This window comes from Anomalospiza imberbis, chromosome 6 (assembly GCF_031753505.1).
Source record: "Anomalospiza imberbis isolate Cuckoo-Finch-1a 21T00152 chromosome 6, ASM3175350v1, whole genome shotgun sequence".
Classification (NCBI taxonomy): domain Eukaryota; kingdom Metazoa; phylum Chordata; class Aves; order Passeriformes; family Viduidae; genus Anomalospiza; species Anomalospiza imberbis.
The window spans coordinates 45160120-45174957 of record NC_089686.1 but is presented as its reverse complement, the minus strand read 5'-3'; the positions used below and the strand labels follow the sequence as shown (position 1 = coordinate 45174957).

General features: G+C 46.3%; 1 protein-coding gene across 1 annotated transcript in view; it reads right to left on the bottom strand.

Annotated features, from left to right (window-relative positions):
* PNPLA2 (patatin like phospholipase domain containing 2) overlaps positions 1–14838 on the bottom strand; it is a 29823-nt gene that overhangs the window by 5580 nt on the left and 9405 nt on the right. The window contains exons 2-8 of the mRNA XM_068193891.1: positions 7791–8023; positions 7538–7603; positions 3406–3615; positions 2448–2508; positions 1563–1730; positions 1003–1135; positions 484–606 (exon numbers count right to left, since the gene is read on the bottom strand). Coding sequence (XP_068049992.1) covers positions 484–606; positions 1003–1135; positions 1563–1730; positions 2448–2508; positions 3406–3615; positions 7538–7603; positions 7791–8023 — 994 coding nt within the window. The remainder of the gene's footprint in view (positions 1–483; positions 607–1002; positions 1136–1562; positions 1731–2447; positions 2509–3405; positions 3616–7537; positions 7604–7790; positions 8024–14838) is intronic.

Genomic DNA, 14838 nt, shown 5'->3' with positions numbered 1-14838 from the left:
CACAGGTCCAAAGCACTCAGTCTCATTTGGAAACTCTTTTGTGTTCCCTGGCCACCATATTCCCTCCCCACAAAAACCAGGCTGAGCTATTGAGGTAGAAGAGGTCATTTGAACACAAGTACTTCTCAGAAAGGACTTTCAGGGGATCCTGGGCCAGCAAATGTCTCAAAGACAAGCACCTCTGTCTTGTAGAAGGAGCATGAAATAAGCTGGCATACTGTTTTAATCAACTTACTTTAGACAATGTCCCCCATAACAGGGGACAATTAGACTTTGTCTCCTAAAATGGGACAAAGGAGTCTGACAGTTAAAGAAGCCAAGAAACCATGGACCAGATTTGCATCTGGTCTAAGTGCTAAATCCTTCTGGTCAATTTGTGCCTTATTTGCTCTGCTCCAGTGGAATAGAGTCTTTAGAATTCAAAGGTGTAAGGGGAAATGAAGGGCCCCTCCAGAACAGTGCTGCAAAGAAAAGCAGCCATACCTGGCTGAAAGATGGCTGCCCAGTTTCTTCTTGGCTTTCTTCACAAGATAGTTGCAGATTTCTGTCATCTGCTCCCTCATCCATCTTATATCCTCAGGGATATCTGGGAGCCATTCCAGCAACCTGTAAAGAGACAGGAGACAACCATTAGCTGGGCCTCGCAAAGGAATATGATTAAAAGAGCACCAGCTCCAAAGTCTCTCATAAGGCTCAAAAATTTATCACCATTTTCTGAGGCAAGTTCTAGCACACAGCAATCTTCCTTCAAGCTGGAAGCAGTGGCTGTAACTAAATGACATAGGAAGATAGGAAAAGTTTGGGGTTCTTAGTTCTTCTGGTTTTGTGGGGGTTTGCTTGGTTGGTTTTTTTAGTCCTATCTGGTAAATGTCAAAAGCTTCTTCCCCAGAACACCAGCAGTGCAGAATTAGAGAGAATCCCACTCTGGCCAAACACTACAGCTACATGAAATACTTGTCTGCACTGGGAAGAGCACCACTGAGGGACCAGCCCAAGGCTCACCTGACAGTGAAGGAAACTGCAGACTCCAGAGGCAGCATGTAGGGGACCATCATGGCCGTGGCCACACGCACAGGCAGCATGTTGCTCAGGCCAGTCAAGAAACTTCTTCTTTCGGCACAAGCCTCCAGGAGAGCTGAAGGCAGAAGAAAACATGGCTGAATATCCCCAGTGGGACACTCTTTTCTTGTCACACCTCAGAAGTTACTCAGCCTGAGGCTGCTACCCCCCACTTCTAAGAAAGTCTTGCTCAGGTTAGTAATTCCCTGAGCACAGCTAAAACCAGCAGCTTTGACCTTTATCAGATGCTAAAGGAGTGAGCAGCAAGACCCTCCCCTCTCCTACCATGCAGAACACTGTCAAATGAATCAACCTCTCCCAGTCCAGTATGAGCCACAACTTAATCTGAGACCCCCCAATCCATCTAACCTTCAGCAGGTGTCATTTCAATCCCTGGGCATGACCAACCCCAGCTATACACAATAATCACACATCCCAGTAATCTTCTGAGGCAACCAGGCAGCACAGGAAGATTACCTGTGATCTCTCCCTTTGAATCATACCTTGGTTCAGTCTGGGAGGCAAGTGTTCAAAGATATGCTCTTCAACAACAGCAAGGGCAGTGTTGTCCTCTAGTTGGTCCTCAGCTTCTGTTTCTTCCTCTTTCTTCTCTCCTGGAGGTGCTTCTATGGCAAGGAGAGGACGGGCAGGACTTGGACGATGAAGGAGACCTGAGAAGAGAAGTTATACTGTAAGGATGCCACAAACCAGCTGCCCTGCCTTTAGAGTGTCAGTCCGTGCTTCAACCTAACTCCCCTCAGGCTGAGGTCATGCCCAGCCTCCTTAGCTTACATCTCTTGTAATGCTTACCACAAGGAGATACAAACCTTGCTAGTTTAAGTTCATTCTCTCCTGCCCCATCAGAACTTCTCACATTTCCCTTTGAAGTTCTGCAGGCTGCTGTTTTGCAGAGTTTTGTTGCTATAATCTGCCAGTCACCCATCTTGCAGGCAAGATTTCCCACCTGCAGTGCAATCCCAGTTATCCCGGTCCGCATCACGGTCCGCGGACACGAGGTGGCAGCAAGCGCACACCCAGCGCTGCAGCCGCTGGAGGCAGGAGAGCAGCGCCCAGTGCCCGGCACTGGGGTCCTGAGGGCAGGACCACACAGACCCAGCTGCACACAGAGAGCAGCAGGGTGTCTGCAGGAGGTCCAAATAGCACTGCTGCCCAGCAACTGTGTTGGTAACTGCAAAGGTCACCACTCCACCTCTCCTTCCTGAAGGGCAAGACTCATTAAGGATTATTCCATACCCTAGTATATGAGGGACAGTTCAGTTCTTCCCTTCCTCCTTTCATATGCACCATCAACTACTCTCAAAGCCAAGGCACCAAGTGTGGCACAGAACAGGCAAGTCAGTGCACCCTACAAATAGCCAGTGCCTTACCATTCTTCTTCAGGAAGTGCAATGCATCTCGATAGCCCTGCTTGCACATATCCCGCAGCACCTGTGGGCAGAGGAGGGAAAGTTTCATGTGGAAACTGGCTGAGCAAACACCTACCACAGCGCTGGCTTCAGAGGAATTCTCCGGACTCCTGAGCTACCCAAGAAGAAGTTTCATTCTTGCCAGCCTTGCTCAGGCTTTGAGCAGGAATGGGAGGTATAGCATCAATATACTGGCTATGGGAATCACAGGACAGTTTAGATTGGAAGGGACACCTAGAATCCTACTTAAGTGGGGGCACAGAGTTGCAGCTACCTCATTGCCCCATCTACAGCTGATGCTGCTGTGGGCATCCTTCAGGCAGTCACTCTGACAAGCAGCCCAGAATACTTCCCTGCAGGTGCCAGGAAGGGCCATTGTGTTTGCAGATATAGCCAGCTAAGACTAGAGAGGGGGTGGGAAAAAACTTGCCCAAGTCAGCAAATGAACGCGTGCTTATTACGTCCAAATGTCAGGGCTATCTGGCACTTGCAACTTCTCACAAGTACACAATGTTTGCAGTGCCACTTGCTACACTGATATAGTAGAAAGGCTTCACACTGGCAGCTCCATCCTTACCTTAAGACACTGAAGTGCGCATTGGTTCTGATGGTCAATACATCTTTGTTTACAGTGAGCCTAATTTCCAGGCAAAGACTACTCTAGAGAGAGCACCACAGGAATACTGTCCAAGCAACTGCTACCACCTGAATTCCAGATATTCAAGTAGAAAATGAAGACAAATCCTTGTGCAGGTGCTCAAGGTTTAGCAAGTCACTGGGCTGATAATGTCAAGATTAAAGACAAAGCACGAGATACAAAACTAACAGTGTCTGCAATCTTCTCTTGCCAAAGTGCACACAGTATAGCCAATGTCCAAGATCTGTGGTCCCCAAGTTCTGGTGTGACCAGGAAACTCACCTGTGGCTCCGGAGGAAACAGGGCCTTTGAGAGGCGGTAGAGGTTGCGAAGGTTGAACTGGATGCTTGTATTGGTGACTCTCAGCTCGTGCATGTTTGTGGAACCGTCCCGTGGGCAGATATCGCTCTCTCCCGAGAAAGGAGACACTGTGATTGTGTTCTTCAGCTCATATTGGGGCAAATTGTCAGAAATCCCTCCATCAACATATCTCTGAAATCAAGACAAATGCAGCAATCTTCATTCTCACAACTGATCAAGGAGCTATTTTACTCCATGTGTCCCTTTTCCTGTTTGTGCCAACAACTTGGGAAGAGAATGGAACACATACCCCAGCACTGGAGGAGTAAAACCAGTGATAGCACAGCAATGTTGTTTATAACAACTCCTTTTGCTATGTGTTTTTTGTTGCTTGAGTGTGCTGCTCACAAGTGTTCAATAAGAAAGGCACATTCTCTTGTGTGACTGCTGACTTACATCTCCTATGTGGTCTGACTGCTGTCCAGTCAAATAGTAATACACACCAACGACCACATGCAGTGTAAATTAGCACTGATCTAAGCTGTTACACTGTGACATTGTGCCATTTTTCACTTGTGTTCAAAATGAATAAGCTCAGACACAAGTCCCCACTGGCAGAAGGTTTGTTACCTATGAGTAAAACCAGCTGATTGTTGCTAGCGGGCTTATTAAGCAGCAATCCCAACACATGCATACACATTGGGAATCCACTTGCTCTGGTGTGATAACAGAGCACAAGGGACTTGGGTTTTGCTCTTAACAGGCAACCTCTTATCAGAGAATGTTCTGTACTTCTGTACCATAAACACATTTTTTACCCTTGCAGGAAGGGCAACCCCAGTAATATGTTCTCAAAACATTCGCTGGATACTGTAATTGCATAAGGAGCTGAGCAAGACAATCCCTTATCACAGGTTTTGGCAGAGTAAGCAACATGCAAAAGATAACAGGAAAAGGATGTCAGTCAAAAAAGAGAAGGAAGCTGGGGGTCTTTGCAGAACAACAATTCCAGCTCTTGTGAACCTCAGTTACAGAAGAATTCTGCTGGTTTTGTATCAGGGTTGATCCTGCAGCCTGAATCTGTTTCCTTCCTACCCAAACACAAATCATGATTCAGGGGCTATGCAGCCCCACAAGCAGCAGCTGCAAACATCTGTCAGCTCTGCTGGGTGAGAAGCTGAGCCAGTAGAGGCTAAACCCAGGCAGGGCACAGAAACACTGATTGAAGGAGAAGGTGCTCCATTCTGCATCCTGCTTCCTCTTGTCTCACAGGCAGACTGACCACCAATATTGCTCTTTTGCTGCACAATGCCTAGGAAAACATTGGATGTGTTGCCTAGAGGGTGCTTTGCACTTTGTTCTCTCTTGCTCTGGACGGCAGACAAGATAGAGATCTCAGGCAGCTTCTCTGAGCCTGAACAGTTCACAGGCTCATGGGCTGAAAAAAATTGAATTCAGCTATAGCAAGCCAGATGCCATTGATGCAACATGGTCAGGGTGGACTGCAAATTCCCTTCTTGGGAGGCAAACTAAACCACAGGGCTACCTTTGCATAGAGCCTACAGCTTCATGGGAGACGGCTTGTGATTACAGTTGTAGGCTAGAGCAGCCCAAACTCAGAGCACAGGACATTTTACCCTCATGGCAGCCCTTGCTCGCCAACACTGTGTCAAGAGAGGCACTTACAGACTCCTACACCACCGGAATTTGGATAGTGAAGAAAGTGTAAGGACAGGATATTAAACTCAAGGGTAAGTACATCCTCTCAGAACAGTAACACATCTTGCTCACAACATGTTTTCTGACAACAGAGATGCCAACAATCAATGGAACCCTCTTCCCCATATAAAGTGGGCATCAGTGTTCCCTAAGCCTAAAGCAACCACAGCAAACTGCCATTGTCATCCTCTTCCCAAAGCTGCTCCACTGAGAGCCAGACTAGGCACAGCTAGAGTTGGAGACATCTGCCCGACTCCTTTTGCAAGGATGAAATTCCAGAATGCTGAGTGAGACCAGAAGAGCAAAGCAGGCAGCATGCACTTTGTTTAAAAAAAAGGAGGTTAAGCTTTAGTGCTGGACAACACTAGTTTTGCTGTAAGGATGAAGAAGACACATTTCCCTGAGGTTGGCAGCATGACTACAGATGCCATTAGAAAAAATGGCTCAACTACAACAGAGCTGACAGGCAAAGCCTTCTGACTCCATTGAAATTCAGGAATACACCTGCACACCGCACTCTCTGGTCTACTGCTTCCAAGCAATGCTGATTAAAATTCCTCAGTAAAGCTCAGCTGCCGCTTCTTTGGATTTGCCTGAATCTCCAGTAACCCAAGTGTAACCACTCTCCAGCCTCCTGCAAAGCCCAGAACAGCCCAAAGCCAACAGGCTGGAGCCACCAGCTGCCTGCAGGCACAAGCAGCAGCAGCAGCTTTAGGGGATGGTTCGTAGACTGGGGTGACCACTTCCACTCCTTTATCATGTTCTCCTGTGCACAGGGTCCCTCACTCACATGATTTGACCATCAGCTCTGTGACCTTTGCCAGGGATTCATCCCACCCACATGCTGCAGACGATTCACAACTATTGTCTGTGTTGCCAGGTCAGTTACCGACTTTTTGATTTCTCAATATTTAAGTGTTTAGGGATTTTTTAATTCCCCTGCCCATCTCCATCATCCACTCCACGAGACTACCGGATCTCAGAGAAGTGAACACTGGAAAAAATTTAGGAGGAAGGCAAAATATGGATTTTGCACCTTGCACACAGTAACATTACCTTGTGCCAGGCCTGTCAGTTTATTCTGTGGCAAATACAGTCACCACAGGCATGCTAGGAAGCGTGCATTCCTTTTCAAAACCATTTCCCAAGCCCATACCCAACTCAATTTAACCTCTCACCTCATCTGCAATTCCCCTTCAGAGCCATGCTTTTCTGGGGAAGAGGTAGGAATTAAATTTCCTCATCTCATATTTCCTCCCCACCTTTTCCCATGAGAAGTTATCCCTCAGTGTGCCAGGGCAGCTGCACATTCCAGAAACCCTGATGTTGTACACAGTTTTGGAATGGTGAGATTTTTTCCTGATGCACATTGACCTTAATTAGCCCCAAAGAGGTGTAAGGCAAGAGCCACTGCTATGGTCCCACCAGATGAAGGGAAAAAGCCCTGGCTGCAGCTGCTGAGCAAATACCAAACCATTACTGATTCTGTCACTTCTCTGAAGGGCTGGATAACACTGGACATCTCCTCCAGGTCATTTCCCTGACCAACATGCTTGCACAAGACAAAACCAGCCAAGCTGTGTTCTGACCTCACTTTTAGGACACAGGTAGCAACCAGAGCAGATTTGATGCTGTGCTCTGACAGACAGAGGCACTTTGGTCAGATCACTTAAGGTAAATCAGGGCACTTATTTTATAACAGTTCTCCCTCTCACTTTTGACTGTGCAGTTTGGAAAACCCCTGCCTTTTAATGTGTTCATTAACCTGTGTAGCACAAGGGAGGCCAAGCTCAACCAGGAGACCCTTAAAGCATGACTGCAATATCCAGAAATGCTGCAGCTCTGCACAGCTTTCATTTCTAACATGCAAACACAGAGGGATAAATTGCTCTTGGACAGCCTTGGACACAATTTAAAGAAAGCTCTGGCATGCAGCAGAGCATTATTGTCAGAGAAAGGACAGGAAGAACTCCATAGAAAAGAGGGCCAAGTATCTACACCACTAGTTAAAGCCCTGCAGAAAGTGTCAGGCACATGGGAGAGGGACTACACTCATCACTTTTATCCTGGGCCGAACTTCTTTCCACATGCAGACAGCTGGAACCTCAGTGATGGAAAGTGCTGTACCATGCAGCCATGAGAACACTCTGCTAAGTCAGCCAGCCCTTCCCCAGACTGTATATATTACTACATGTTAAATCCACTGTTCTTCGGGATATTTATAGTCAACTGTGGGTAGCAGTGGAAAGAAGGCCTATCCACTGCTGGAAGTTGTTTATTTGGGAATTTCTTGTGTCTCTTCAGATAAATGCTGCCAGCAGGCATGCAATAACATTGTCAAAACCTACTCATTAGTATGTAATTTAATGAAGGACCATCTTAGAATCTTACTTACCACTCCACGCAAGGTTGGAGGTATCAGCCCACAGTAGACAGGGATAAAGGTGCTGCAGATACAGGCCTGAGGGAGAAAGAGATCCAGAATCTAAGAATCAGATCAAAGCCTACTGAAACTATTACTGTTCTCAGAACACCATGCTGGCATGTGCTGACAATTATACTCCAGTACTAAGGACATTTGGAGACCAAGGCAAAACAGAACTGCGTGCAGTTCCTGCCCAGCCCTCTGCAGTAAAGAGTCCATTCACCTGGATCAGTTCCTCCTTGGAATTGAAGTCTGACAGTATCACATTTTCTCCATCAGAGACCCGTGTCAGGGAAATACCCAAACGTCCTGCTGCAACCTCATGCCCATTCTCTGGCACCACCTTGGACAGGGACATCCGAATGGTTTTCACCAAGTTGAAAGAGGGGTGGAGAGGGCCCAAGAACCTCTTCCGGGCTTCTTTTGATACGCGAATAATGCTGGCACCGGCCTCACCTGCAACGAGACAAATACACCATTAAATGCTACCAAAACCAGTCTTCTCCTTTACAAAACTAGGCACAGAAAAGCCTCATTCCCAGCTTTCCCCAGAGGTTTCTCCCCACTGGCTAATACACAGCTCAACCCAAGAGGTTATTTAGAGGGGATGTTATAGAAGTCATGGAAGTTTGCTGTCTTGGCCCTCACACACCCCCATCACAAAGAACCCCCCAACGCAGGGCTGGTGAAAACAGACTGGGAAAGAAAACAAGGCTGATACTTCAACAATTTGAGCTTATGGATAAATCCCCTTCAAAACATATTCCACTACAACTTTTCTAGTAAGCATCTTTTTCCTGACAGGAAAACTAATTGTCAGCCAGTAAGCAGAAGTGCCAGAACAGGAAAGCTGGTGCTTTCCAGCTAAGTGATCCCAACTCTGCTGTGAATGTCAGCCACATCTCAAGTGAGCGAGACTAATGCTCCATTAGGGAATCAGAGACTTAGTTCCTCCTGCAGAGCCGCTGGCATCCCATCCCTTCCATATCCAATTCCACAGCACTAAACTAGGCCCTGATGGCAAGCAGGACTTGTGAAGGAATGCTTGCTTTACCCTTTCACACAGTGACCCAGCTGGGTTTGAGAAGAGGAGATATCCCAGCTGCACAAAAGGGAAGGTATCTGCTAAGCCCATTATCTCAGTCACTAGGAGCTCCATCTGGCAAGCACATCAGAGCTCTCCAATAAGAAAAAAGGATGGAAGGAAGCAAAAATACAAAACTACAGCATCCAGCATGTTGCTCTTTGCACTGACTGACTGCTGCCTCCACAGACATCCAGCCATGATGAGATACAATAGTTCCTCTAAGTACTAGCTAATCACTGCATTCCAAGGAGGGTCAGGAACATACATGAGAGAAGAACGAGAGGGAGAGAATTAGAGAAACCAGGAGAAAAGAAACATGCTTTTACAAATGAAGACTCCTCTCCAATCAAACTGAAGGTCATTTTCTGGAAAAGGATGAAAGACTACCAGTTCAAACCAACTGGAAGTCCCCTCATTTCGCTCTCCCACTCAGTTTCTCAATTGCAAAAACAACGCAGCAGAATGAAAGAACTCAAGTTAGACCCGGGTTAATAAATACAATGGAGATAAGAGTAACAACCGTCGATGCTATGTTGACACATCCCAATCTTTTGCAATACACGTGTGCCAGCAACATGTTTTCCATCAACGCAGCCTGGAAACGTGATTCTAGGCTTAGGAAACCCACCAACACCAGTAGCTCAAGCACGCAGAGAACTGGACCCTTGAACATGACCAGAGATTCTGAGGTCAGGATTTTAGGCACTGTGAGGTAGCAACTTAGCAGAAAAGCCAAAGTTCTCCCTCTGAAGCAATTTTTAGCCCTGTAATCCCAGTCTTCTGTCCTAGAGCAATGTTTAGCAGTCTAATTCTGATCTTACTTACTCAATTAGCAGTAAGCCATTGAGCCCAGCCTGTTTCACATAGTAGCCACATGGTTCAACATCCTTCCCAACATGGAAGAAGTCAGCCCCACAGAGACACACTTTATAATCACTGAGACATTAGCACTCAAAACACTCCTTTAAGACACCTTCATGTCTGTCGAGGGAAGGAAAAACACTGAAAGAAACTGCAATCAAGCAAAAACTTTAGGAATCCCAGCCCAGCACCTTAGTCACACGACCCCATAACAGAAAATCCTCTGCACTGAGTGCCTTGCAGGGAATTGTTGGCTTGGTTGAAACCCCCATTGTGGGGGGGAGTGTTGAGCGTGCAGCTGAGGGGAGACCCCTGTGTGCAAAAGCTGTGCTAAGGAGAGTGTGGATTATCCAGGAGATGGTGCTTGCTTAGGGAACGATGCTTTCAGGCTTGGCATCCCAGTGTGCAGAAACATGTGACAGCAATACTGAAAACAACTGCAACTAAATGGAGCTTATGACTGTTTGAACAAAAATGTGAGCTGGAAGGGGTTTGGGTTTTTTTTAAGAAAAACAGGAGAGCAAAGTCCTAACTATGCCAGGAAACAGCACTTGAGGGGAACCCCAAGTTGCAGCTGCCTGTTCTATCAGTGTTTCATACCCAAGAGGGCAAAGTGAGGTTATTGCTAATTAGTAAGTTCATTCTTTGAATACTTTGTTTGGCCTTTTTTTTTTGTTTTGGGTTCCTTTTATACACATGTGCATACGCACAGGAGCTTTGAGGCACTTGTGTTTAAAGATATCTGTGATTCTGTTGGACTCACTTAATCACTTGCACCAAAGCTGGATGTGGAATTGCTCTGTGGGAAGGCATGGGCACAGGGTGACCTGCAGCTTTCCGGGAAATAAGGCCTGCTGAGGGGTCAGCCAAAGAAGCCACGTTTATGTAGCAAGATCCATGACAGATGGCAAGTCCTCTTGGAAATATATTTGGGAGGAGAGAAAAGAAGTGACAGTGTTTTAATCCTGTTACTACCAGAAGTGCTATTCCAGGAAAACCGGCTCAAATTCTGTTTGCAGTCCGTCAGAGGGAGCAGCTGAATTAGAGGCAGTCAAGAGAGACAACTCCTACAGGGATCAGCCAACAGCTCTTTATTATTTCTAGGACTAGTCCAGTGTCAAATGCAGCCCTTAGGAAAGCTTCTCATTGTTTTTATGGATCTAGTGATTCAGAACACAGAGTCATGTGAAAAAGGTGAATTAAATTTATATTTCTTTATTGAAGTACGTACCACGGGGCAGAGGCAATCCCTAATAGTTAGCAGTATTTGCTGTGAAAACATTTCATTCTTACACCAACCAATTAATTCAACACCTTTCCCTATACAGATTTACTAAGCCAATATTCCTCAAAAATTTTGTATTAATATATACGGAATATTTCATTTTCATTGGAAAACCAACATTTCCCTTCACCCTCACCCCCATCATTGCCCCACTGGGTGTTGTTATACATAAACCCAAGTACTGCAGGGCTATTGTCCTTATCTAAATTTCAGCTGTGATGACGCAAAGGAGCATCACACAGTTGTGTCCTGAAACACCCTAACATGTCTCTTGCCAGAAAAGAGAGGTCATCTGCTCCCCACTCTGCTGATTTGTCACCTGCAGTGGCTACAAGGGGCAAGGTAGTGGCACCCATGGGAAAAGCCTGAAGGCAGCGGCTAGCTCACACTTCATTTTTAAGCTATATCAATCCAGCTTCACATTAGCTTATTGACACAGGGTTAGATTGTTCCCATTAACAACTGACTTTCATCTCTATCAGTCATGCTCAACTCCAAAATAACCCAGTAACTAAGTCTGTACTGCCTGGCATCCACTAAAGTCTAACCTGAAAAACATTCAAGCAGCAAGTGCTATTTATAACTGTAAACAAACACCCCAGCAGAGCAGCCTGCTGTTACTCTGCCCCTGGGACAGCAGAGCTGAAGATGGATCACCTAAAACTGTTAGCCAGGCAGTTGGGAAAACCCTTAACTGCTCCTAAGGGCTCTGGGGTGAAACAGAAAGGCTACTCCTAACCGGTGCAGTGCATGAGGACGAGGACCATCGTAAAGCTTAAACATTGCAAGACAGGACGGGTGACAAGTGGAGAAGAAGGGTCTCTTCAGACCCACATCTGCAGCAGCAGGGCTTTGGCACCAAGGGTGCCATGATGGTCTCCTGTTAGACCACGTGTTAGACCTTATCGGTATCTATTTGCCAGCCAGTAAAACCACAGATGACCCATGAAGTATTTCAAATGGAAAAAAGTGCCTAAGACACAGACAAAAATAGGAGCAGAGCAAGCTAAATAGGGGAAAGAGCATTCTGAATATTCAAGGCTGCAGCTCACCCATGACACTGCAGGTCCCTCTGGAAGAGCTCTGTGTCAGCACAAAGATCACCTGTGCCAGGGACATTCCCACTCCCTCCCTGCCTAGTGCAACAGTAAATAGGATACAAACTTAAAGGAAAAGTTCTCCAGCAGGGATGGAGAGCAAAGGACAGTACAGAGAGCTGGTGGATGTAGAGGCAACACTCTGTCCCTGCTGGCAGGAAGCACAGAGCCGTCACACCCCAGACTGCAGATGCCATAACTTGCCTGGACTAGTGGGGCAGGCAGGAAACTGCAGATCCTCACTAAACCTGCTTCTCATTCAACACCAACAAATGGACTCCTTCCTACACATCAGCAACTCTCCTCCCTCCTCATTCCAATTACCCAGCTAAGGCTCCAACTGGCCCAACACACCAACAGCTTTGAAAGGAATTCAACTAACAGAAGGAAGCACAGGTACTTTTGCTATTCCCCCAGGCCCTGGACAGCCTTGTTCATTTGGGAACACATGACCAAGCTATTTTGACTGTAAGATTTTCAGGACAGGAGTCCTGCCAGCCCTGTGTACTATAACCAGGGACCTCATTCCAGAACTCCTTAAGTTCTGCTCAGCTCTCTGTTCTCTGTGTGCTACTCAGCACAGATGTCCCTTTTAAGAGTCCCCAGCTAAAATCTTCACACTTTGTTTTCAGTGCAGCCGATTGCTGAATACTGCTGGAATTGTCATTATCCTACTGGTAGATCTCAGTCTGGAAGAAAATTTAGGAACGGGATGAGTCAGAATGAATTTATTAGTATAATCTTCCCCAACATTAATTTATCTCGGTTGCCCGTCTCTTGCTATTTCAGCTGTTCTGTGCCACATATGTGGAAGAGCTAAGAGTCAGTCTCTGACAATGAGCAGAGGTTTCAGGAGAGCTGCTCCATGTTCTTCCAGGGCACAAATCCTTAAGCTGCTCGAGCTCAGCATGCACAGCTCCTGCACTTGCTTCTTTTCTAAGTACTAAGAATAAGCAATGCACATGCTTTCCTGCCTGGCCTCTCCCAGGAGATGATATAGTCCTAATTACACACTCCTGTTACCAGCCCAAAATAAACACACAAAGCTATAAACAAGAGTCACCAAAACAGAAGTTTTCAAACTGACATCTAGAAAATAATTAACAGAGAACATTACTGGATGTTTCCTCATGGGTAGCTCAGATCATCACAAAGTGCCTGTTTGTTCATCCCAAGGAGCAGTGCACAGCAATGTGCCAGTGACCCAAGAACAGCCCCAATTCTTGTGGGCAACTGTCGACACCACAGCCTAAAACTGGGGGCTGTGGTGGTCCGAAAAGCCAGTTGGAAAAGGTAAGACACCATTGGGCCAGTCACGCTGAAAAGACCAATCCAAAAACTCTCATATGAGCTTAGTGCCAAAGGCTGAAGCCCTTTAAGCACTCGCCCATGCTTTAAATTCACTTAAAAATCTGCAATATGGACCCACATAAGCCGCTTATTACAATTAAATACTCATTTTATCTTTGTACTGTGTTAACACCCTTTCAGAACTGAACAATAACTACTACCAAAGGCAAACAGCAAGTCAAATGGACTGTTTATAGTGTATTCAATTTATCCTCACTGCAATTGTACTTATTTTATGCTGTAAAACTGTGCCATTACTGCTTCATGCTTAAATTGTTAATTATCATAATTATCTTCATATTTTTTCTAACAAAAAAGGGTGACTTGTGGTGTTATATTTTAGTTAAATGGTACTCTCAGTCTCACCTCTCGAAAATGCATGGTTTATTCCAAGCCTGTGATCCTCCCCTGCAGTACCCTGTGTCTGTAATCCCATTGGCCCGATCTGTTCCGAGCCCACTTTGAATCTCCCTGTTCAGTGTGCCGGGAGGATGGTGCTCATTCTCTCTTCGATGGTTCCCGCTCAGCCCCTCTCTCCCCCTCCCCTTTCCCCCCCTCTCCCTCAGAAACCATGCTGCCTCCCGGGGGTAGGACCCCAATAAACCCTCACCTAATGAGCACTCTTAGAAGCCGTGTGGAGTCTCCTTGCCTGCCTGCTGCCACCAGCAAACTCACAGCCTAGGGGGACACCCCCGGGGACACCGCTCCAGGCAATGACCTCAGTTTGTGAAAGATCCCACTGCTTGGGTAGACTTCTGTTCCACTTTCCACATTCATGCTGAAGCAACCTGATTTCCACTTACTGTCCCAAGAGAGCAAAAACCAGCCAACATTTCAACCAAGCTAAACAAAGGCCAACTTGTCCTGAATGGGAACCTGACCCGAGATGTTCTCTGAGGGTCCATCTGAGAGGCTGAAGACATGTCAAAGGGAGCTCCAAAGACAAATCCATGCCAGCAGGAAATAAAGAGCAATGTTTTACAACCTGCCCTTATTAGACATGTTCAGGTGATAGCTGTACCCCATTGCTGGTGACTGCTCTTTAATTTCCATCTGAAATCCTGGACAGACACCTAAAAGCACTGGCTGTGGAAAGCATACCCCTCACTGGGCAGAAGTTGTGAAACTGCCACTATTTGACACAAATAAAAACCACCCGTTTTCAAACGTTTGAGGCTGGGGGATGGCAGCTAGCAGTGAAGTCTTCAAAAGCACCAACTCTTTTCTCATCTATGCACATCCTCCTGTAAGCTCGTTCGATTGAGAAACACCATGTACCAAAACAAGCTGTTCCTCTGGGACTTCCCTAATTTTTGTTGTTCTGATGTATATTTTTAATTTTATTTAAGGTCGTCACTCAATCCTCTCCAACTATTTTGCTATCAGGTAAGAAACAGTTCAGCTCACTTGGCTCCAGATAAGAGATACAGGAAGGAAACTTTTCTTTTTATTTTTGGTGATACCTAGGAAGTAAACACAACTCCCCTCACAACCACACCCACTCCGTTTGTAGACAGTCCTACTGCTTGACCAGCTGTTCCCTGTGGCAAGATCAGGGGCTCTGTGCAGGGATTTAACCTCAGCACTCAAC